The following is a 23,196-nucleotide window of genomic DNA, read 5'->3' as shown; positions in this document are numbered from 1 at the left end:
GTGAACTGGTAGAATTTCTTTAAAAGTTGACAGGAGACATGTTCAATTTAATTACAAGTTATTTAAATAGGTTATGATAAATTTAGGCAATTTTTAATTTAAAGCTATATTATTTAAAACAAAGCCTATTTAAATGAGATCACAATTCCAATTTTAATAAAGCTCTCTTGCCCCAGACAGGAAGGGACTTGGGACACAGGCACTGGGAACACCAGAGTTCCCCTTCCTCAGACAAAGGGAGAGGGAGAATCACCTAGGTCCAAGGCAAGGGTGAGGTTGTCAAGACACAGCACAAGGGGGCAGAGGTGTGTGTGTGGGTGGGGGGGGCGGAGGGTTCAGGGCCCGAGTGTGTGTGTGGGGGGGGAAGATTGTTTAGCGAGCTGGACAGGAAATGAGGATCCGGGGGGGGGGGGGTGTAGAGTGGGGAGAAGAGGAGACGGGTCTAAGCACGGTTGCAGTGGGCCAGGAGGTGGGGTTGCTGGGCAGAGGCTGAGCCAGAGGAGAAGAAAGGGGGTAAGTAGCGGGAGGGGGAGGTTGCAGGACAGTGAGCAAGGGGGCATAGGCCGGGGGGCGGAGGGGAGTGACAGCTGGACAAGGGGAGTTAACAGGCAGGGGAGTTGTGGGGGAGAGAACACAGGCGGGGGGACCAGAGGAGGGGAAGTTGCGGGGAGTGTGCATGGGGTGGGGCACACGGGTGGGGGGGAGTCTGCAGTCATGAAGGCGAAGAAGAGGCCGCTGGGCTCAGCCTCACCAGCCGCGGCTGCTCCATGCCAGCCTCCAGGAAGCATGTCCCAGGGCTGCTCACAGAGCTCCTGGGGCCAGGCGCAGGTTCTGAGCAGCTGGACGCAGGGCTCCTAGCTCGGGGCGACCTCCGCGGGGCCCCCCGCTCGGGGGATGGGGCCCTGCCACTGCTGAGGCCCAGCACCCGCCGAGCCCCTGACCTCTGTTCCAGTGAGCTGGCTGCCGGAAGTAGCCACCATGGCTGTGGCCTGCCCTACCTTGCTGGGCTCAGCGTCACCAGCCGTGGCCTCTCTGTTCCGGTGCCAGGCACCCTGCCCTCCCAGCACCCCGGGGTCAGGTGCAGGCTCCAAGCAGCCAGGCACGGGGCTCCCCGCTCGGGGCAGCCTTTGCGGGGCTCCCCGCCTGCTCCTCCTCAGGCCGGAATACCACCCCTGGCAATGTGCCGCCCCTGGGCCTGCCACATGTGGAGGGCTGTTCCAGTGGGGCTGGGAGCCTGCTATTGGCAGTGGTGGCAGCTGCAGCCCCAGCCCTATGGCTAAGATCCCACTTGGTTAATCGATTCATCCTGATTTGTATATTCCTATTTCTTTCCTTAGTCAGTTATGCAACTCAGTGTCTCCTGTTCTGTCTGAATATTTTAACACAGACAAAAAGAGGAAGTAGAAAAATGTGCTGTACAAACCAGGAAAATGTGTTTATAAAACCACATTGGTGCAGGGAATCGGGGACAGATAAATTAGAGATTGCTTTGGAATATTTTTTAAAATTGATTAAATCTAAAGTTGATAACATTGCTTTAAGATTTGTTGCATTTAAAGCTATTCTTACCTGATACCCCCAAGTGAAGGGGGTACTACAAATTGGGTGCTTGCTGTGGAAGAGGCAGAGGAAACTTTTCGCACAGGGTTTTCTGATATCAGACTCTTCAGAAACAGTGAGTTTCCAGTGCTGAATAAACAAATCATAATTGTACTGTTTCAGAGATCCCAAATGTCAGAACCTCTTAGCAGATGACCTAATATGCCAGAAAGCATCCTGTAGCTTTAAAATTGGCTTGTTAGAGATTTTGAGCAAGACCATTTGGTCAAGTGTTTATATACTTTCGTTAAGCATTTAAGCTTATATATAGCATTCTCAAAGATTTGTCGTGATGGGGATAAACAAGGATTACTTGTCTTATGTACATCCCCTTCCCCATAATTTGTTTTAAACTTGCTTTAGCATTGATATTAATTCCTTGGTAGCTGAAACTCGTACAGCAGATTAAATGCCTACGAAAGGAAAGTCCTTTGTAGTCTTAACATAAAATAGGGGAAATCTTCTTTTTTTTTTTTTCCCCCCACTTAATAAATCCACAGATTCATGATGTTGGATACTCTGCTTTAGACGGACTTCGAGGCAGGTCATGGGTGCCAGTCAGAGGCAAGAGGTGTGACCCCATTTCTGGAAAATCCAACAGATTTCACCTGCCTCTCCAGCTGGAGGCAGACCAAGGTCCTTCCCTCCCCAAGCAATAGGAACTAATCTCTAATTTGGAAAGACATTCTCTGACAGAGAGAAATGGCATCTTTTCTTTCAGTGTTACTCTGTGCCAGCAGTTGCTATGCAGCATCCACAGTGAGGAGAAATGGGGAGGAGATTTAAGACCCAAAAACTGTTTCTTGCATCTCTCCTGCTGATTTAAGTGTCTGCATAGAGATGTGAGTCTGTTCTTTGTAGGCCTTCCTCCCTCCCTCCCCCTGCAACCCTCAGTACTCAGGCAGAGGCAAGGGTTCCTGCAGCCTCAGGCCTCAAGCAGGAGGGCTCCCAGGAACCAGTGGCAGCACTTTTACATAGCAACATCCCCTTGGCATCAGACCAGCAAATGGTAATTCCTTCCTTTCTCCCACATGCAAAGAATGTAGCTTGGGATTGACTACCAAAGGATCAGGGAAGCTTCCCACTCAATTTCTGGGGCCAATGCTCATAGTCTGGACTGTTGACTACATAGCAGCTGCCCAGCTCCTCACCTGCAGCTATGGTAATGTCATTGAGCTAAGGAAAGAAATTTGGGACAAAACAAGGAGTGTGCGCTAAGGGGGTAGTTAGGCCCAACCCTTCTGTCTGTTCTGCAACATGCCCCCTCCGTAGCCAGCAGTGGTTCATATACTCACTGCTAATACTGTCAAACCAGCACTGTCTCCCAGTGCAGTAGGTGGACCAACAGACTCCCTTTGAACCTCCAGGACTGGATCCTGGCTCTTTTGGGGTAAGGTCAGCCTGTATTTAGGCCATAATCAGGAATCTTCCTTGAACAAAGCTTGGGAAGCTGGGAATCTCTTGTGCATCTACTCTAGCAATACCTCCAATCAAAGTCTTGTCCATCTTAAAACTGGAAGGTTGCTATCATGGGCACATAGCTACTGTCACAATGATATGGCTCTCTCTTTCTGGGGAAGAGGCAGATCAAGGGTAGGTAAAGAAACAGGTGTCTCAGACACTTTGACCCTTCAAGTTGTCCCAGCATCAAACATGAGCACACAAGTGTCCCTCAGTCTCCATTTTTTGATGAACCTGGAGAGTTTGAATTAAAGTGTGTGGAGAAACTTCTGTTGGAACGACAAGAATGGTGCATATATCATTTCCTTGGATAAAATTATAGACTTTCTAAGCTTATGTTGTTCAGTAGTGTGCTGGACAGTAAAAGCAGCACATTTGGGGGGGAAGTGTGAACTAGGGAACTTGCTGGTTTTGCACTGCAGTTTAATGAGTGGTTAGAATGCACATGTATTAGGTAGAAGTGAATTTGCATGCTGAAGGCTATGTAAGTGTAACTGCCACTGGCTGGATTTGAACCTGGGACCTCTGGAGTGGAGTATAGGACTCTCTATCCTCTGAGCTAAAAACCAACTGGCTCTCAGCCCATGCTGTAGAGGTCTTTTGGTCTTAACTGTTGCTGTAGTCTGGGTGCCACTGTGTGGTTACCTCACTAGGTGTGCGGGTTACATAAGCAGGCCAGAAGTAGCTTTTCTGGTTGCAAAGCAGTATAAAAGACACATCAGATTGTAGCATTAAAGGGACACTGCTTAGCAGTCCAGATTGTACCCTGGGTAATACTACAGTGGTCTAATCACTATATAGGATATGTCCAGGCAGGCATAATTTCAGCCCTCTCCTGGCATGAAATCTAGCCTGGACATCAAGCCAGTTAGAATACATAAATACAAAAATCTGCCATCTAATGTTCCAACTACTTCCACATACTTTTAGAAGCAATGCTTAAATGTGTGGACAGTATTGAAAGTATGGTTCCTCTCAACCTATAAATAAATCGCAAAGCCTAAAGCTTTCTTACTAAAGAAAAGAAGGAAGTGTGAGAAGACAGCCATCCTGGGTCTTCCTTAAATGGGAACAGTAGGACCTGTGTTTTCTCTGCAGACACATCACTGAATATTGCTCAGTCAGGAAAAAAAAAACCCACATAGAAGGCTGCAAAGCAGTTGTTGACATCCATTATCTCAAAAGATCTACAAAGAACTAAAAACGGAAGGTGGAGACCTTAAAATCCACACTAGCTGCTATCAGTGAAGGGGACTGCAGGACTTGAAGAAGTTTTGAAAGGTGTTTGTCTCACAATTCAAGAGTCTTCTAGAGGCTTCCTAAACTTTTTTTGGTCCTGCAAGTATTTCATGAAAGTGCTGCTATTAACAGTTCTCAGAAGAAGAGGTCTCCTTTCCTTCCCAAGTAATCTTCTTATCAAAACCTCATTTAGTCGCTTATAAATTGTATTACCCAAACAAGAAGTATACTGCAGAGCCATGGTTTTGTGAAAGAGACAGTTAACAGTCACATCATAGTCTCAATCTCTGAGTGGGGGAAGTCATTATATCCTATACAAATTTCTTTATGGCATGTAAGATCGGAGAAACCAAAAAAATTACCAGATAGTTTATTCTGTCTCTGGTATAGTGGTCTCCTGTGACTATTCTAAGGCCTTGTCTATAGTTACCGGGATCGATCTCCCAGAGGTTGATTTACCAGGTCTAGTGAAGACCCAATAAATCAACTTCTGATTATGCTCCCATCGACTCTGGTATTACACCAAATTTATAAGAGTAAGGAGTTGATGGGGGAGTTTCTCCTCTCAACCCTACCCCAGCCTGCTGCAGTGAAGAGCCACACTAACTTGAACTAAGATACGTTGACTCCAGCTACACCATTAAGATATCTGGAGTTGCTTATCTTAGTTCAATATCACCCCCTAGTGTAGACTTGGCCATAGTGAGCCAGTGCTCACATGAAGTCACTACGGAGCTTCCTCTTACTCCTCCAACTGTCCTATCTATCCATCAGAAAATAAGTTTCACCCAAAAAGATTCACAGGTCATTCAATTGGTGGATGAATCCAAGCAGACTTAGGTTAGATTCTTCCAGTAGAAGAACCAGTCAGGACAGTATCTCCACAAATGCAGGCCTGATAAATAAGGTGCAGACCTGGTTCATGTATTGTCCAAGGGATCTGGTCCAAAGGTGATCAAGCACAGCATAAACTGTTTAGTGGTCAGGGAAGGCCAGTTGGTCCCAGAGTTCTGCTCTCTTAATATCCCAGCCATGAGGGCAATTCAGGTCTCTGTTATGATCATCACATGTAATATATCAACAAACACGGGAACAAGGCTTACAATCCTTGAAAGAGAACCTCAGCTCACTGATGACTTGGCCAAAGGAAAATTGGCTGCCTTTGTTGTTTTTTCCTTGCATTCATTGTGGCTGACTAGCTCAGTAGGCAAAAGTTAGATAATCTAAAATCGGAAAAAGAGCTGGAGGAGTTGAATCCATTGGTATAGGAATTTAATCTCTCAGCCACAGATCTGTTTGTCTCCCATATGAACCATTAATTTTCAGTGGTATTCTTTTATCAGTGGAATAAAATCAAAGCAACACATGGTTTGTTGCAAATATGAGCAAAAGAGACACTTATTTGCCTTCCATTACTTTTCCTGTCTTTCCCGATTGCTATTGAAGACCAGTAAAGAAATGTTATTGGAAATTCTGGCAGCCCATGATTGTTTAACCATATTGACATGATACAAAAATCTTTCTACTCAGAAGTGGTATCCTATTACAAGGGCCATCCTTAGTGAAATAGACAAGAAGTGAATTTCATTTTACCCAAATATCCAGTGTTGCTCTCTATTATAGCAGTATGTCTTCTACGTCCTCCTGATATGCCCAGGTTTCTTTTACAGGATATTACCTGGTTCTCAGCGACATTGCAAGCCTTCCATTTGAACCTATATAGGAGTCCTATTGCTCTCTAACATTTCTGGTCACAATCTTTTCTCTTCAGTATCTTAGTTGGAGCTCTCTTTCTGACCCCTCAATATTGCACCTTTCATAAAACTGAAGTGGTGCTCAAGATTTGACTTTTTCTTCAAACTATAAGAGAAACTCTGCTCTCTGTTGGAGTAGAGTAAATTAGTCTTCCATGCATCAGCACAGCTTCTTCTCACCCCAAATTGAAACTGTGGCTTGCTTTAGGATGCCTGTTGAGTTGAAAAAACATATATCCACCTCACTACTCAAGCCAGAAAGGCAAATGTTTTGTTTATACTTTATATCAGAAGGAAAGAAGGCTGTAGAATTCTCATTACTTCAAGAAAGGAAATGTTCAGGTAAGAGACTGGTACATTGTTTTCTTATTAAAGGGGTGCTGTGGTCAGATAAGACTTAAATCTATATATCTAACCCAAATATACTTTTAATTGGGGGGTTGTGCAGAAAGTAAATCTGTGCAATGAGGTCAGACTGATGTGCCTAATTAGTGTGGAGACTTATTTTTCAAAATACATTGAATATATTTAACCCTGACATTTTTTTTTCAAGAGGAAACTTATCCTTTAAAGTGATTAACTGTTCTTCGTTAACCTAAAATGAACAATCGCCTTGTATTTTTTTCACCACTCTAAATACATTTTAAATGAAGTTATCCTGCTGTTAAATATGACCTTCAAAGTAGGGGTGAAAATAGCTTTGTTCTTTTTTGCTGCTTTGATGTGTGTGTGTGGGGGGGGGAAGGTCTGAAAGCTTTAAAAATTGTCCTTAAATTCATTATTAAAAATCAAAACTATCAGGAAAAGTAAAATCTCTAGTCCTTTCTGATTTTGTTGGAAGTCTCGGATCTCACATTTGCATTGTGATTTTTTTTTTCTCAATTGTAGAGGGAGGCATTTTGTATATTTAACAGGACGTATTTATCATGCTAGATGCTCTGCTTTTGCTAAGTGTCCTGCAAGTTTTCTTGAGCAAGAGCTGAAGAATTTCTGATGGTGTGAGTTGGTAGTTTGTCTACAAAATCCAAAATGTTAATCCATGGAGAAGGTATAACCCCCTCCCATTGCTGCATCACTAATTGCAATGGCCCCTCAACCTCATGGTCATAAACAAGTTTAGAGGGTGAGAATCCCAAACTGGTATGTGGTACAGCTCTATAGGCAAACAATAACTTCTGCAACAGTAGGTCCCATTCACTGGGGTGTTCATTAATAAATTTGCTCCAAAATTCCTATTAAATTTCTTCACCAGGCCATTCGTCTGGTGGTGGTAAGGGGTGGCAACCAAATGGTTCACCCCATGAGCTTTCCATGTTATCTGCCAGGAAATTGGTTCCTAAATCCATAAGGATGTCTGAGGGCCAGTGTACCTGGCAAAATATCTGTTAGTGCCTGACACAAGCTCTGAGCTTTAATGTTCGCTAGACCTAGTGCTTCAGGCTGTCGGGTGGCAAAATCCATAAAAGTCAGTGTATTCTGGTTATCTCTCTGGGTGTCCTTTTTAGGGAAGGGACCCAGAATGTCTATAGCCACTCCCCACAATATAGCAGGAAAGAGGCCTTGTCCTGCACTTGAGGCATTCCCACCCACTGGCACGCCACACAAGACTGCACATGGACATGTCCTTGCCCATCCCCACCTAGTGCAATGGGTCTTTGGTACCATCCCAATAGGTCTTTGGTACAGTTCACTTCAGCATGGCCACTAGAGTGATCATGGGCTAAGCTCAAGAGTTTTATCCTGTACATAGTTGAAACTGCCAGCTGTCTTTGAGGATGCCAGTCCTTCTTGTGCTCACCAGAAAGAATCTTTGTATAAAAATCCTCTTTCTACCATGATCATGAACCTGTTAGAAGACCAAAAAGGTGGTGGGTCACTCTGTGCCACCATCCAAGCTCCTTGAGGTTCTCATCTGCTTCCTTTTTTGCCTGGAACTGCTCCCTAGCATCTCTGGAGACTGTATATGACGCACAAGCTTTGGTTTTAACTCTTATAGGCAATTTAGCTAATTGCAGGCTAGAATGTGCAGAGAAGATTAGTACCCCTCCCATTCATCACAATATCTTTAACAAGACTTCTTTTTCTTGAGTGTTTTTCAGGCATTTAATTGAGTAACAATCGAAACCAGAGTCTTTTGCCTGGATCCTCTGCTACACTGGAGCTCTGCTCAGCGTAGCTGGGTATCTGAGCACAAAGGTGGGTTTAAGTAATTTTGTGTTCCCATGTTTCACAGAGGCTTTTGAATGGGTGTTCGGTCCCCACTGTAAGTTAGAGTATGATCATGGATGACTTCTGCACCTAGGGAAGTAGTGGAATCTCCATCCCTAGAGGTGTTTAAGTCTCGGCTTGACAAAGCCCTGGCCGGGTTGATTTAGTTGGGATTGCTCCTGCCTAGAGCAGGGGGCTGGACTGGCTGACCTCCTGAGGTATCTTCCAGTTCTGATTCTATGATTTTACAACAAGTATGTACAACACCATGGATAAGGGATCTTGACTTTGATTTGAGCATTTGGAACTATAGCAATCATTGAGAGGTTGATTTATGCCTTGGAATATATGGGTTCATAACTTCTATTGATTCTTGAACAAAGATGTTTTTCCAGACAAGTGTTTCTCAGGCATTTTAACTTTAATAGGAGCTGAAACAATAGTTTAATTTGGGAAATTAAAATTTTTAGAGAAATTCATAGTATTTTTTTAAATATATGAACAGGGCAGCAAACTAGATTTTGGGGGAAAAATACAGCTGTAGTCTGTTCTACACTTGGTCTTTGGCAGTGTTGTAGGAAAGGTTCCTTGAGATTGCATTTTACCTGTGGACCCTATGTTAGTTACTCTAGCACCAAATTCAACTTTCAGAGTTTTAAGTTGTCTTCAACTGTTATCTTCAAGCCATCAAAACTTTAAAGATTTTCAGCATGTATTTGACAGTTCTTTTTATATGAATTTTAATGTGTTTAGAGCTGCTCAGAGCACAGAGAGCAGTTGCTTAATCTGACATAAGGGCATAGCTAACAGTTCCTTGTTCACTAAATTATATGTTGACTAGGAGATGATGGTGCCTATTTAGCTTGCGCACAATGACTAGCTTATCCCTTGAGGCATGTTGCAATTTAGTAGTGTAGCTAATTTATTTTTAGTTACGTTAGTTCTGGTTTGTTCTGCTGATTTTCTCCTATGTGAATATTGCAGAGGTTGGAGAGTAATGTATTTGAGGTAGAATTGGCTTGTCTCCGGATAAAGTGTATTGTTTTTCTTCTTTTGAGTCTAATGCCTGCTAGTAAGGAGAGCCTAGTGATTAAAATGAGTTGGAAAAGCTTTCTTCCTTCAAAGGAAAGTGAAGATCAGTCAATTAATTATGCATTAAAATTACCTGAATTCTGTAAATAGTAGTCACTATATAGGGTTATGCAGGAAAACTACAAAAAAGTAATCGCTTATGTTTTTATAAACACAATATACTAGTCAATTGACAAAACTAATTTTATCAAATGGTATTGAGAGAGGAATTGAGGCTAAATATTTCTGATTGGTATTTTGGATAAATATTTAAGTTGTCTTCCAATTTGTGATAAAATAAGCACTTGACATTATGAAATACAGTTCAACATTACTTACTCTTTAAACATACATTAAACATTTATTTATAATCACTTCCTTTAATAGCTTACCTGGCTTTGTTTAACTGCTCTATTTCTACAACCAGGGCCTTGTAATCATGGGGTATGGCTTGAACTATTGTTCATTCTATTAAACAGAAACACAGACTTTTTTGCATGTTGAATATAAGGCTAATCTTTTTGAGCAATGGTGATTAACCAAAATGATTAAATCTGTAAGGAAGGGATCAACTAACTGGCACTCTTTGAATGTATAAAGTATTGAAGACTGGAAGCTTAAGGCTATGGAAAATTTTGCAACTTTTGTTTTGTTTTGTTAAAGATTTCTAAGAAATCTTTAACTAGAGACAGATTGAGCTTTCTGGTAAGATGTATTTCACATTCATATCTAGTTGCAGTGTGGGAGGTCTGGGTTGGATATTAGGAAAAACTATTTCACTAGGTGGTGAATAGGGTTGCCTGGTGTCCGGCTTTCTACCGGACAGTCCGGTGTTTGTGCCCTCTGTCTGGTAGAAAAATTCAGAAAATACTGGACATGTGCAATGTCCAATATTTTCTGAATTTCCGGCTGGGCGCCGGACGGAAGCCTGGTGGGGGAGCAATTAGAAGCCAGGGCCGCGATTAGCGCTGGGAGCCCTGTGGTCATGTGCAAAAGCTGGGCGGGGCAAGGGCAGTGGCTGGCACTCCCAGCCACTCCCCCTGCCCAGCTTCTGCATGCAACCAGAGGCTCCCAGCACCAATTGCGGCCCGGCCTCCCAGCTGGGAGCCTCTGGTTGCATGCAGAAGCCGGGTGGGGAAAGCGGCTCCCAGGCACTCCCCCCCCCCCCCCCCCCCCCCCCCCTCCACCTGGCTCCTACTAGCAACTAGAGGGAGTGCCTGCTGGGGGCGCCGGCTGTTGTACTCTGGCTGCTGCCAGTGGCTGCACCTCCTCCCCCCCGCCAGCTCTGCTTCCTGCCCTTTATTCTGACTCGGCATGTTAAATCTGTTGATTATTAGTGCTCATCTTCTTATGGAGACTTTTTTTGGTGGGAAGGGGAATAATTCATAAATATTTTTCAAAGTTCATGAGCTACTTGTTCTTAAAAGACTTGATTGGTAGCTTCTCTTATATGGTTGAATGTGCTTCTGATTGAGTTTTATATTGAATTGTGCTTTTAGACAGTGGTGAGACAATGGAACTGTCTGTTCCAAATATAAAATAATATAGTTGAATGTGAATTGGGTTATCTTTGTAGTATTTGAACGTTCTTCTGTATATTGATGTTTGTAGGTTTCTGTACAGTGAAAAGTCACTGAAATGATGGTATCTATTAGGGATATGAAAGTGTAACCATATAGATGGTTAACTGATGGACCTGGGCTCATCAGTTTTCTTGCATGGTCACATGCAGCCCCCTCCCTTCTCTGCTGCTGCCTCTGTATCAGACTCCTAATACAGGAGCCAGCTCTATCCCTGGGGCAGCCTGCGTTGGCTCTCTGGGACTCAGGCCCCCAGCCCTGCCCTCCTCAGGCAAATGCCCTGGTCCACTCAGGGGCCGGGCCCACCTGTATTAGGAGTATGTGCAGTTTTAAGCCAGCTCACCATGAACATTGGCTCCCAGAGAACCACCTATTCCACATATGTTTATTTAGGACCGACTTTTATAGACATTAACCTTTTTGTTTGCAACTACATAAAATACTGTTTAAGCAACATCTTTCATACCTTGCTGCAATCTTGCATAATCACAGTTCCTAAGTGTTACAGTAAAAAAAAATGTATTTTTGTTGTTTTCTTACAGTTCAACTTTGTGGGAAAACTTTTGGGTCCACGTGGAAATTCACTGAAACGTTTACAGGAGGAAACATTGACAAAAATGTCTATATTGGGAAAAGGTTCCATGAGGGACAAAGCCAAGGTAAATCAAATAGCTGAAAAAAATTAGTGCATGGTATATCATGGTATGTAGCTTCCTTTAGTCTTCCTAATAAAGTTGGGAAAGGGGAAAAAGCTAAGAATAAGAAAAAAAGAACATAAAAGAAAGCAGGTGTGGGCCAGATGCAGATATGTATATGGTTTTCCATTCATAGTCTTGGGTTCTGAAGTGAACCCTACACAGGCAAACCCGTAAGCCCATGAAGATACTCAGTTAAGTCAGTAGTGCTCAGCACAGCCTTGTGGATTTTTCCACCATGGAGCTTATCTCAGAATTGAGGACTAAGTAATGAACTTTCCAGATTCCATTAATGTCTGAGGAATACTTGAATCACAGACAGATCTAAAACTTGTAACGTGTGTAGTCATTCAAAAGTATTTGAAATAAGAATATTCTATTTTAAACAAATATAGCAGTAGGAGAGAAACAGAGGAAGTTGAATCAAAACTAAACTGTCTCAAAGGAAGTAGAGGAAGACTTTACCACTAGCATATTATGATGGAGAGCCTTCTAGGAAAATAATTACAGATACTATAATGATGGCCATCAGAAGTGCCAAGGTAGATGGCAATGTGAACGACACTTAAGTGTGGTTGTGGGGGCTAGGTTGTCTTTTTAGGAACATTTTTCTTTAATATAAGTAGTCAACATGAAACATGCATATTTCTACACAATATTGTTTGCATAGTCTATTTTTTAAAAACAACTTTTGAATGATTTTATTTGCAGCTGGTTATATGTATCATGTATAGGTTTTATGGTAGCAATTTAAAATATACGGCTTATTAGTATCTTATTAAATGCTGTGTACAATCTTCAATAAAAACACATTCTCTATCAAAAGTTCACAATTTAGTTATGTCAAGATAAAACAGATGGATGAAGCAAATGAGCGTGGGGAGATGAACAAAAGGGTGAAACCAAGTTTACTAGGAAAATATGGATTAAAATATTGTCTTTCTGGTTTGATTCTCGTATTTTGGCAAATTTTTTCCAGTCTAACTCTTATTTTCTTAGGGAGCAGATGCTTTCTTGGCATTATTTTTGTTCATTGGTTCATTCGTTTTTGTTTACCAATGTATCAGCAGGCTTCCTGGGTCAACGTTTAAATGACCTATAATTCCCTCTTCTGGCTTTAGTGTTTTTAACAAAACTAATGTTGGTCTCTACATGCATAAAAGCCATTTTGATTCATGTCATTGTAAGAGTAGTATGTTTTTGTTGTAAAGAGAAAAGCCTTAACCTGAAGATTGAAACCAATAACCATGTTTCTGAATTTGTGGGGAGGGTGTCTAAATCAGGTATTTAGTTAATGTGCATTTCTGTTTTAAGGAAAAAAATATTTTACATTCCAGATATCCAAGGTCAGGGACTGTTACATTAATACTAGCCAATAGCCCATCATAAGATGGGATTTTCGGGGGGTCTCCTCCACGTCTCTCTCTCTCCTCCTTCTCCTCCTCCCCCCCCCCCCCCCCCCCGCCCAGCTCTCCTGTGTGGGAGTAAATGGCACAAGCGACCGTTTGGGCACCGCGCTCCCCGTGCTGCATGGAGAGCGTGGAGCCCAAACTCATGCTTACACCTCTGGCTCCTGTGCGGCGGCCCGGTTGAGCAGCGCAGAACTCAGCCAAGCACCACGGCGGGAGGCAAAGGGGGGTGAGGAGGTGACGTTCACGGTCAAGGGGTGGGGCCTGGAGCTGCTGTCAGGTCGCACATCACTGCTCCGCCCCCCTTCGCCTCCCACCGTGGTGCTCAGCTGAATTCTGCACCGCTCAGCCAGGCTGCCGCTGGGGAGCAAGCGGCGGAAGCGTCCATTTGGGCTCCCCCGCAGTGGCCCGGCTGAGCAGCGTAGAAGTCAGCCAAGCACCACGGCGGGAGGTGAAGGACGTGACCGAGGCTACAGTGCCGCCCAGAGGGAATAGCCAGCATTTCAGCGTTAGTCACAGACATTGAGCTACTATATATATATAATATATAAAATATGATGGAATATTTGGGGCCAAAGGTGTTAACACAATCCAGTTGCTATCCAATATTAAATAAGATTAGACTTCAGCCTCATTATCATGGCGCAAACACCATAAAAATCCATGTAACCTTTTATTAAAGGTATACAGAAATGTAAAGTTGTACAACTATATTTCAAGAGGTTATTATGATAAATATATAGTGTCTCAATTTACTTTAATTATAAACAAAAAGGAATAAAGCAAACATACAAGCAAAATGGAAAATGTTCATGTCTTCCATTTTTTCCCTTATCCATACGTGTAGTCCAAGCATCCAAATAAGTCTATTTCACCTCTGACCTATTATTCTCCTTTATTGCTCCTTCGCCAAGGCTGTGTCCAGACTCAGGGGTTTTTTCGGGAAAAGTAGCCTTTTCCCGAAAAAACTTCCCCTGCGTCCAGACTCAAGCTGCGTTCTTTCGAAATAATAGCGAAAACGCGGCTTTTCTTTCGATTGCGGTAAACCTTGTTTCACGAGGAAGAACGCCTTCTTTCGAAAGTTCCTCTTTCGAAAGAAGGCGTTCTTCAATGTAAATAGGGCTTCCTCGAAAGAGAGCATCCAGCACTCGCTGGGTGCTCTCTTTCGAAAAAGCGGATTGCTCTTTCGAAAGATCCGCCTGCAGTCTAGACGCGATCTTTCGAAAGAGGCTCTTTCGAAAGAAGCCTGCAGTCTAGACATAGCCCAAGAAGGAAGAAAATAAGTGAAGGAGCCAGAAAGTCATACCAACGTAATCAGAAGTCTGTAAGAAGTCTGTAAGGACCTTTCTCTTTAGTCTGGTTCCCAACTCTCCTCCCCTTCTCACAGTGATTTTAAGTGTCTGTTCCATCTTCTGCAGGATCCCTATGGGATGGAAGTGGTAAAAGGGGCCAAGATGATCTTTCTTACCCATGTACCTATTAAATTCAAGTAACTTCTAAACCTCTGCTTAGTTCAAGGCTTTGGAGAAAATGTCTAGAGTCAAAATTAGCTTTCACTTCGATATTGAACAGAAACTATACCAGAGGTAGGCAAAATATGGCCAGGAGGCCAAATCTGGCCCGCCAAGCTGTTTGATCTGGCCTGCATCCCATTCTGATGCTGCCCTAGGCCAACCAGGATCTGGGGGCGGGGGAAGCATGCAAAGTTTCCGCACAGCACCAGAGGGAACTGCCAGCTGTTCAGAACAGCACCCTCTGAGTGCTGCACACCCCTGGACAATCACCTGAGAAGTGGAATTCCAGATTCTTCGTTGGGTGATGTCCCTGTGGGTGCTCCACTGTAGGTGGAGCCGACCCTCCTCCCTTCAGTTCCTCTTATAGTGCCCTTGATCATGAACAGAGCTCCCTTGCTACTTCAGGTACTTCTGTCCTCACAGAAAAATTTTCATTCTCTTGACTACCTTTTGACCTTGTTCAGTTACAAATCAACTTGTTGCATTCTTCCCACTTCAAAGAAACACAACAAAATGGGGAACACGCTGTTCCTCAGTGATAGCTGCTTCAGCAACAGCATCTCCTCTTTGCCCCAGCCTGCTACACTCTTCCAAAAAAAAAAAGGCAGAGGGAAGATCAAGAGCTCATACAACAGCAGGCTTTATACACAAGCTTGCTGATGGTTGAACTAAGACACCCCGAGTACCAACAGCTTCCAATATGCCTGGCTTGCAGGGGTTTAAGAAATGCTCCAACTGCAATGAATTCATGTCAGCTTCTGATATCTATAGCTACTGTATTAGATGTCTGGGGGAGTCCCATACCCCCACAAAAATGTGAGCACTGTTGAAGCTTGTCGTCCAGGGTGACAAAAGATCTGGAGCTTAGGCTCTGCATGTCTCTTCTCGAGAAGGCTTTACAGCCTGCGGGGGAACTATCACTAGTTCAAATAGCAGACCCTCCAAAGCACAGATCAGCCTCTCTGATGCATCAGAGGCATCAAAAGACCAGGGTCATAGAATACTAGGACTGGAACTTCACCCACAAGTGTTAGATTCCATTTCTCACAGTTGGGGCTATCCAATGACAGATCTCTTTGCAACTGTGAGGAATGCCAAATGCCCTCGTTTTTGTTCCTGGGCAGGACTGGGGAAGGAATCCAGGGAAGATGCATTCCTGATCCCATGGGACGAACCGATTTACTATGCTTTCTCTCCAGTACCACTGATTCTCAGAATCCTGCGCAAGATCCACTTGGACGCAGTCTGAGTCATTCTAGTGGCCCCATCCTGGTCCAAACAGACCTGGGTTCCATACCTCCAGTACATGTCCATTGAGCCCCCCACCTGCTCCCTCAGTGGTGTGATCTCCTTTTCCAGAATGCTGGCAAGCTACTGCTCCAAGACCCATGCACCCAGACCCACACACCCTTCATCTCCATGCCTGGCTCCTGTCTGGTTTTGAGGCACGGAAATCGCCTGCTGGGAGCAAGTAAGAAATGTCTTCCACAGCAGGCGGCAAACCATTAGAATAGTTTATCTTCAAAAATGGAAATGATTAACATTGTGGTGTTAGAGGTAACTCAAACCGGACAAAGCTCCAATCCATGCAATCCTGGACTATTTACACGGCTTGAAGAGTGACGGCCTGTCTATATCTTCCATAAAAGTACACTTGGCAGCTATTACTGTCTTTCATTACCACATAGAAGGGTCATCAGTGTTGGCACATCCCGTGATGAAAAGATTCCTTAAAGGCCTCCAGAACATCTACCCACCTCATAGAACACCGATGCCCTCATGGAACATGAATTTGGTTCTGGAGGCCCTTATGAAACCTCCTTTGAACCTTTGTCCCACATGCCCACTATTACTCCTCACAATGAAGGTGCTTTTTCTAACGGCCATCACTTTCACAAGAAGAGTCAGCGAGTTAGGAGCCGTAATGGTGGGTCCATCATACACGGTCTTCACTAAAGATAAAGTGACTTTGAGACCACATCCAGCCTTTATACTTAAAGTCAACACCTGCGTTCATGTTGAGCCCATAGTGTTACCTGCATTTTTTTCTAAAGCCATATACATCGGCTGCACACACCATGCTTTGCACCCTCGATGTCAGAAGGGCTTTGGTATTTTATGTTGACAGAACTCAGACATTTTGCAAGTCCCCACATCCGTTTGTCTCTATTGTGAACTATTCTGGAGCAAACCAATTTCCACACAACGCATTTCCAAGCTGATAGTGGTTTACATCCTCCAGTGCTATTCCCTTAGTAACAAACCACTAAAGACAGCACCAAGAGCAAACTCTACCCGTGCTACAGCAACATCCATAGCATTCCTTAACAATGTGCCTCTCAGACATTCATCAGGGAGTCCCCTGGTCATCAAACCACACGTTCTCAAAACATTATGCCATCATGCCCCAACTGGCGGCAGACACATCAGTAGCCACGGCAGTTGAGTCCCACCAGCCACATCAAGCACTGCTTTATAGTCACTTAGGGTAGGTCTACACTACCACCCTAGTTCGAACTAGGGTGGTAATGTAGGCAACCGGAGTTGCAAATGAAGCCCGGGATTTGAATTTCCCGGGCTTCATTTGCATCTCGCCGGGCGCCGCCATTTTTAAATGTCCGCTAGTGCGGACTCCGTGCCGCGTGTAGCCGCACGGCACGGAGTCCGCACTAGCGGACATTTAAAAATGGCAGCGCCTGGCGAGATGCAAATGAAGCCCGGGAAATTCAAATCCCGGGCTTCATTTGCAACTCCGGTTGCCTATACATTACCACCCTAGTTCGAACTAGGGTGGTAGTGTAGACCTACCCTTACAGTGGAGCACCTATGGGAACATCACCTGAGGAAGAAAAGGAAATTACTCACAGTGTGCAGTAATGACTGTTCTTTGGGATATGTGTCCCCTTGGGTAATCCATGACCCTCCCTTCCTCCTGCTACTCGGAGTGCAAGTGCTCCACGGTAGACGAGGAACTTAGGGGAGGGGGCCGGGGCATGCTCAACAGTCAAACTGCCAGCAGCGCGAGATGCTTGCTGTGCATTCACGGCTTAACTGCTATGAAAAAGTCTCCGATCCTGTGTCACCGGAGATGACCTGTCACCTACAGTGGTATACCCACTGGGACATACACCTTGAAGAACAGTCGTTACTGCACAGGGTGAGCAACATACTTTTCAATCCCTTGTTCAGCTTCTCTTTAAACCCAAGTCTTTTACATCCCAGGTAGTTACTAGAACTAGCAAGTTTATAGTCTCTGTCTGCCTTCTCCCCCTTCTCTGTCCTTTTTAGAGCTAGTCTACTTTAACCCACAGAGTTCTCTGACCCAATTAGTGGGTCAGAACTCTGGGGGGGGTATGTCTACACTACCCCGCTAGTTCGAACTAGCGGGGTAATGTAGGCATACCGCACTTGCAAATGAAGCCCGGGATTTGAATTTCCCGGGCTTCATTTGCATAAGTGGGGCTCTGCCATTTTTAAAATCCCGCTCGTTCGAACCCTGTGCCGCGCGGCTACATGGGGCACGAACTAGGTAGTTCGAACTAGGCTTCCTAGTTCGAACTACCGTTACTCTTCATTCCACAAGGAGTAACGGTAGTTCAAACTAGGAAGCCTAGTTCGAACTACCTAGTTCGTGCCCCGTGTAGCCGCGCGGCACAGGGTTCGAACGAGCGGGATTTTAAAAATGGCAGAGCCCCACTTATGCAAATGAAGCCCGGGAAATTCAAATCCCGGGCTTCATTTGCAAGTGCGGTATGCCTACATTACCCCGCTAGTTCGAACTAGCGGGGTAGTGTAGACATACCCTGGGTTATTAGTTAAGAAGTAGAAGATCTGGATACATCCCATCTCTGTCTGATTTCAGAGGAGGGACTGATCCTTGATTTCCCACATACTGCTTGGCTACTCTGGATAGTTTTCTTTGTGGTTTTTTACTAGAAATTCTATCCTGAATCTTCCTAGTGAAAATTTTGTTGTAATATATGTATTGTCACTGGGATTTGGGATCATGAAAGCAGTGCCTGCCTGCCCAAATGTTGCTAAAGAAACCAGGGGAAAGATCATTTGGGAAATCTCACCCCTAAAATAAAAATCAGGACACACTATTAACCACTGCCAGGTTAATAAAAGAAAAGAAAAAACTTTTTATTATTACAACAATATTCCTGTTGCAACATAATGACTAGATAGGGAGGTAACAAAATATACTCATGGAGAAACTCCATGGGCCTAGAACTTAGTTGCAAAGAAAAGCCAAAACATCTTGTAAGCAGTGCCAGATCTCAGATCCCATACCCAATCCATAACACAATAAAACCTAACGAAACTACCTAAACTTTACCCTACTTACAGAAAATGAAGAATGATGTCTTGGAGAGAGAGAGAGACATGCTTGTCCCTCTATGTAGCTGCAGAGAGCTCTCTCAGAGAGACAAAAGGGAGAAAAGAAAAAAAAAAAAACCAAATTCCTTTGTCCCAGTTGGAAAAGTCCCACCTACATTCCTACTGGTCACTCCACCTGGCTAGGTGTAGTTAACCCCTTAATTCCCAGGCTGCTGGCTAACCCTCATAATCATGACACATGGTCTGAAAATTCTTGTAATGTTCCTATTAATGATGCCACGAGCCAGAGGTATTAGTTTCATTTTCATGGTCAGCAAATTCAAATAAAGAAAATAAAGCATTTATGTATACTTACTTTAAGTCCTATAACGATAAATAGGAATTTTGTTCTTGTTTCTTAGACCTTCATGATGCTTAGCAATATCACATCAATTTTTAAGAAGTACGTAATTTTTGTTGAGTAGAGTGTACTGGAAGATGGGATGGCAATTTTCCCCTAAAAACTTTACACCGTACCACTTGAATATTGTTGAAGTCATAATTTCGGGACCTTTTGCTGCTGATCACAATTTTGCATCTTTTCAAATAGTGGATTAAGGATGGATGATCCCTAAATCTGTTCTTGGTGCATGTTTTTGGGGAGATAAAATTAATATTTATCTTCCTTTCTAAAGTACATTAAAATGTGTGCATGAAAAGCACTGTGTGTGTTAAGTGCCAAAACTGTTTGTCTTAATTTAACAACCAGATTCATGACTTAATGTATACAAATGTAATATTTCACCTATTAGTTATAACACAAAAACTAATGGATAGTAGTGATGCTGTTGAAGAGATTAAATAGTAAAACTTGTCTGTCTGCTTATTAAATCTATATTGAATTGAAAATATCTGTAAGGAAAAAGATCAAAGTCTCTAGGTTTAAACTTTCACTAGGGGGCTGCACCCCCTGCTTGCTGTACTCACCAACCCTCCCCTCTCTGTGGCTAGGTGTCTAGCTGGGGTAAGGATGCAGGAGCAGGCTAGTGGTAGGTGTCTGGCCAGTAGGGTGGAAGCGGGATCAGGAGCAGGCTGGGTTTGCAGGGTGTCAGTAGAAGGGGTGGGTAAGGGAACAGGTTCTTGGCTAGAGGTGTATGTGAGGCGGCTGGGGCTGTGGGAAAAGGGGAGGCCACGCAGCTCCCACCATCCTGGAGCACTGGGGAGGGGGAAGGAGGAAGACCTCGTGACTCCTGCCACCCTGGAGCACCAGGAAGGGGGAGGCCGCATGGTTGCCGCCACCCAGGAACTCTGAGTGAGGGGGCTGGGAGTGCGGGGATGTGATGAGTGAGGGGGCTGGTTGTGTGGAGTCTCAGGCAAGGAGGTGTGTGAGGGGGGAGGGGGCTGGGGGCATGGGGACGGGGGAGGCCACGTGGCTCCCACACCCCCCCGAGTGCTGGGGAGGCCACGCGGCTCCCCTCTTCCTTCCCCCCCCCCAGAGCACTGGGTAGGCCACGCAGCTGAGGGTGGAGGGGTTGTAGGATGCAGTGATGTGGTGATGTCACTCTGTTGTCCCACAGGAATTTTCTTTTTTTTAGAGATTTTTCCTAGGTATCATTTTAAAATGTAAATTACATTGTTTGCAAGGAAAGCATTTATCAGTGGGGGTATGTCTAGACTGCATCCCTCTGCCGGCAGAGATGCAGATTAGGCAGGTCTACATTGCTGACAGGAATACAGTCTAGACATACCCTTGGTGGTTATAGTCCTATGTGAGCAATCTAAGTGCAATTTTATTTCAAGAGTCTAAAGCAGCTCCCCCAAACCCATGAAAGGTCTAATACATCCAGCTTCTGTGCACCCTTGGTGTTATCTGCTCAAATTATATTTTTGAATCTTTTAGCCAACAAATTTCCCACGGCTGAAATTTTTAGAATATGAGCCCGTCTGTATGATCAAAAAAGCTTGCTTGTTGTAATCTTAAACAGACTTCATTTAAATCTACTTGACAGCATTTTTAAAATTAGTCTGATTAAATCTCTTTTGTACTTTAAACCTGCTGCCACCTAAATAATCCCATATATTTTATCATCTCTTCCTTCTATTAAGTCATGTAGCGTCATGCAGGATTATTCACTATCATATGTTTTCCAGTAATGTGTTCACTCTTAAATTATTCAAGAACTTCTGCTGTTTCCTTAGGGAGAATATTATACAATCTTTTCATTCTCAGTTAAGTTTGTGATCTTCAGTTTAAATTTCTCAATTTTTAAATTAATTCATCCTACTCTCACCTATACCCTTTACAGGCCGCAATACCCTTAAACAGAAATTTTCATTAACATTTTGAGAAGTCTGATTTGTTCAGCTAGTTTTGTGGATCCATTTAAAAAAAATTCCTTTATGCATTTAGGCATATAGCATTTGGCTTCTTAAAACTAAATCAATATGGGAAAATAGCTAGAATTTTACATTAATCGAGGGAGGTTTTACTTTCTATTTTTGTGGCTCTTTCATCATTTATATTGACAAGATGATGGCTAAGGCTGACAAGATTCAGCCAACTAATTACGATGTGTTAATTTTCCTTCTCTGAACGCTCTATCAACTAATCAGATTGCTTTGCTTTTCCAACCATTTTTGCAATATTCATATATTGTGTAAATTTGATAACAAATTACCTACAATAAGTTAGAATTGATTGTCAAAACTTTAACTCATAATTACGACACAGAAGGAACAAATAGCAAAGCTTTAATCTGTCATTAAATTGATCCACAGATAGTAGTTTTAAAGAGATGTTTGAAGATAGAGCACGATTCAGTGCTTGTTAAATAGAATAAATGTCAGGAATGGCATATTTTTAGTGCCTCAAATGTCTGACAGTAAAATTTTCAAATTTCATTGAGTTCTTAAATGAGCAGAATGTTCTACTGCCTGTCTAATAGCGCAGTGAAACCATTTTAACAGTGTTTTGTGTTGGAATTATAAAATACACCTCTGTTTGCTTGTTAAAAAGTCACCAAAACAAGTTCAATGCGTAGTTTATGATTTTAAAATTGATGTATTTCATGCCTAAATTTTTCTAGAAAATTGTTTTCAGGAATCGGAGCATGCAGCATTCTCATCACTTAAAGAGTATGCACTCTCATTTCCAAACTTGCTAGAGAAAGTTGGAGTAATGAGAGAGAGAAAAAAAAAAAACAATGTTGAAAAAATAAATAGAATATCTTTTCATGTTGCTCACAAATACTGCAAGTTTATTTCACTCAAGTCAAAACAACTCCGGCAGAAGGAAACAGTTGTTATCTTGAGTAGTATGTGGTTCATAAAAATGCTTTGATAGACAAAATAGCAATATTATAAATTTTCATTGTCTTTCAGTACAGTAGATAATATGGATTTATAATTTCTAGTTATGGATCCAATCTAGTATTTGGATCAAAAAGTGAATGAACTGTATATGGCCAACATCCGTAACAAATTTACTGAGGGTTTTATTTTTGTGTGTGATTAATAGTGAAATGTTCTGTTCCTCCCAGGAAGAAGAGTTGAGAAAAAGTGGGGAAGCAAAATACTTCCACTTAAATGACGACTTGCATGTTCTAATTGAAGTGTTTGCCCCACCAGCGGAGGCGTATGCCAGAATGGGACATGCTTTGGAAGAAATCAAGAAGTTCCTCATCCCTGTCAGTATTGTAATCTTGCACTATTATTTTATTAATTCTGCCTGATTCAATGTATAATGTAACCCAGTGGCCCCAACGCGGTGCCCCTGGGTGCTATGGCGCCCGCTGGGGCATTTATGTGCGCCCGCTGAATGATCTGGGTCAGCCCTGCCCCGGGCATGTGGCGCATGGGCAGCCATGCCCCCCGGCACCCAGCAGCCCCAAAAGGTGGGGGACCACTGATCTAACCTAAGACTCTTTTAAGGTTTTGAAGGTTGTACCAAAACTCATTTGAGAGCACGTTTTCACTAGCTCTGAATTAAAACCTTTTAAAATGGTGATATTTCCATGTAAAAATATTTTAATGTGTATTAATAGGTACGGATGTTAAAATGAATGTAAGTAATGGTGTAACTGCTGAAAAATGCAGCAGTTACATGTGGGTTGGCAGTCGGATCCCCAGGAGTTGGTACGTGCAGGGAGCTGGCTGAAAAGCCGGTGCCCTACATGTATCGGCTCCTGCCTGCCACCCCGCATTGCTGCCCTGTATTAGAAGCAGCAAGAGGCAGCTCCCCAGAAGCTGCTGAATGCCTGGAGCTGGCTTTTAAGCCGGCTTCCTGTACGTACTAGGAGCCTGTGTGTAACCATGAATGTTAACCAATGAGTCCAGGGTTATTGGTT

At 43.4% G+C, this 23,196-nt stretch overlaps 1 protein-coding gene across 3 annotated transcripts in view; it reads left to right on the top strand.

The window, feature by feature from the left end:
* The window catches only part of KHDRBS3 (KH RNA binding domain containing, signal transduction associated 3), a 318,181-nt gene that overhangs the window by 186,931 nt on the left and 108,054 nt on the right, over positions 1 to 23,196 (top strand). For all 3 annotated transcript variants that reach the window (XM_075920082.1, XM_075920081.1, XM_006123528.4), the window contains 2 exons: positions 11,455 to 11,571; positions 22,390 to 22,536. In XM_075920082.1, coding sequence (XP_075776197.1) covers positions 11,455 to 11,571; positions 22,390 to 22,536 — 264 coding nt within the window. The remainder of the gene's footprint in view (positions 1 to 11,454; positions 11,572 to 22,389; positions 22,537 to 23,196) is intronic.

Source organism: Pelodiscus sinensis, chromosome 2 (genome assembly GCF_049634645.1).
Source record: "Pelodiscus sinensis isolate JC-2024 chromosome 2, ASM4963464v1, whole genome shotgun sequence".
Taxonomy (NCBI): domain Eukaryota; kingdom Metazoa; phylum Chordata; order Testudines; family Trionychidae; genus Pelodiscus; species Pelodiscus sinensis.
Note: the sequence above shows the minus strand (reverse complement) of the source record. Positions and strands in the feature narration are given on the sequence as shown.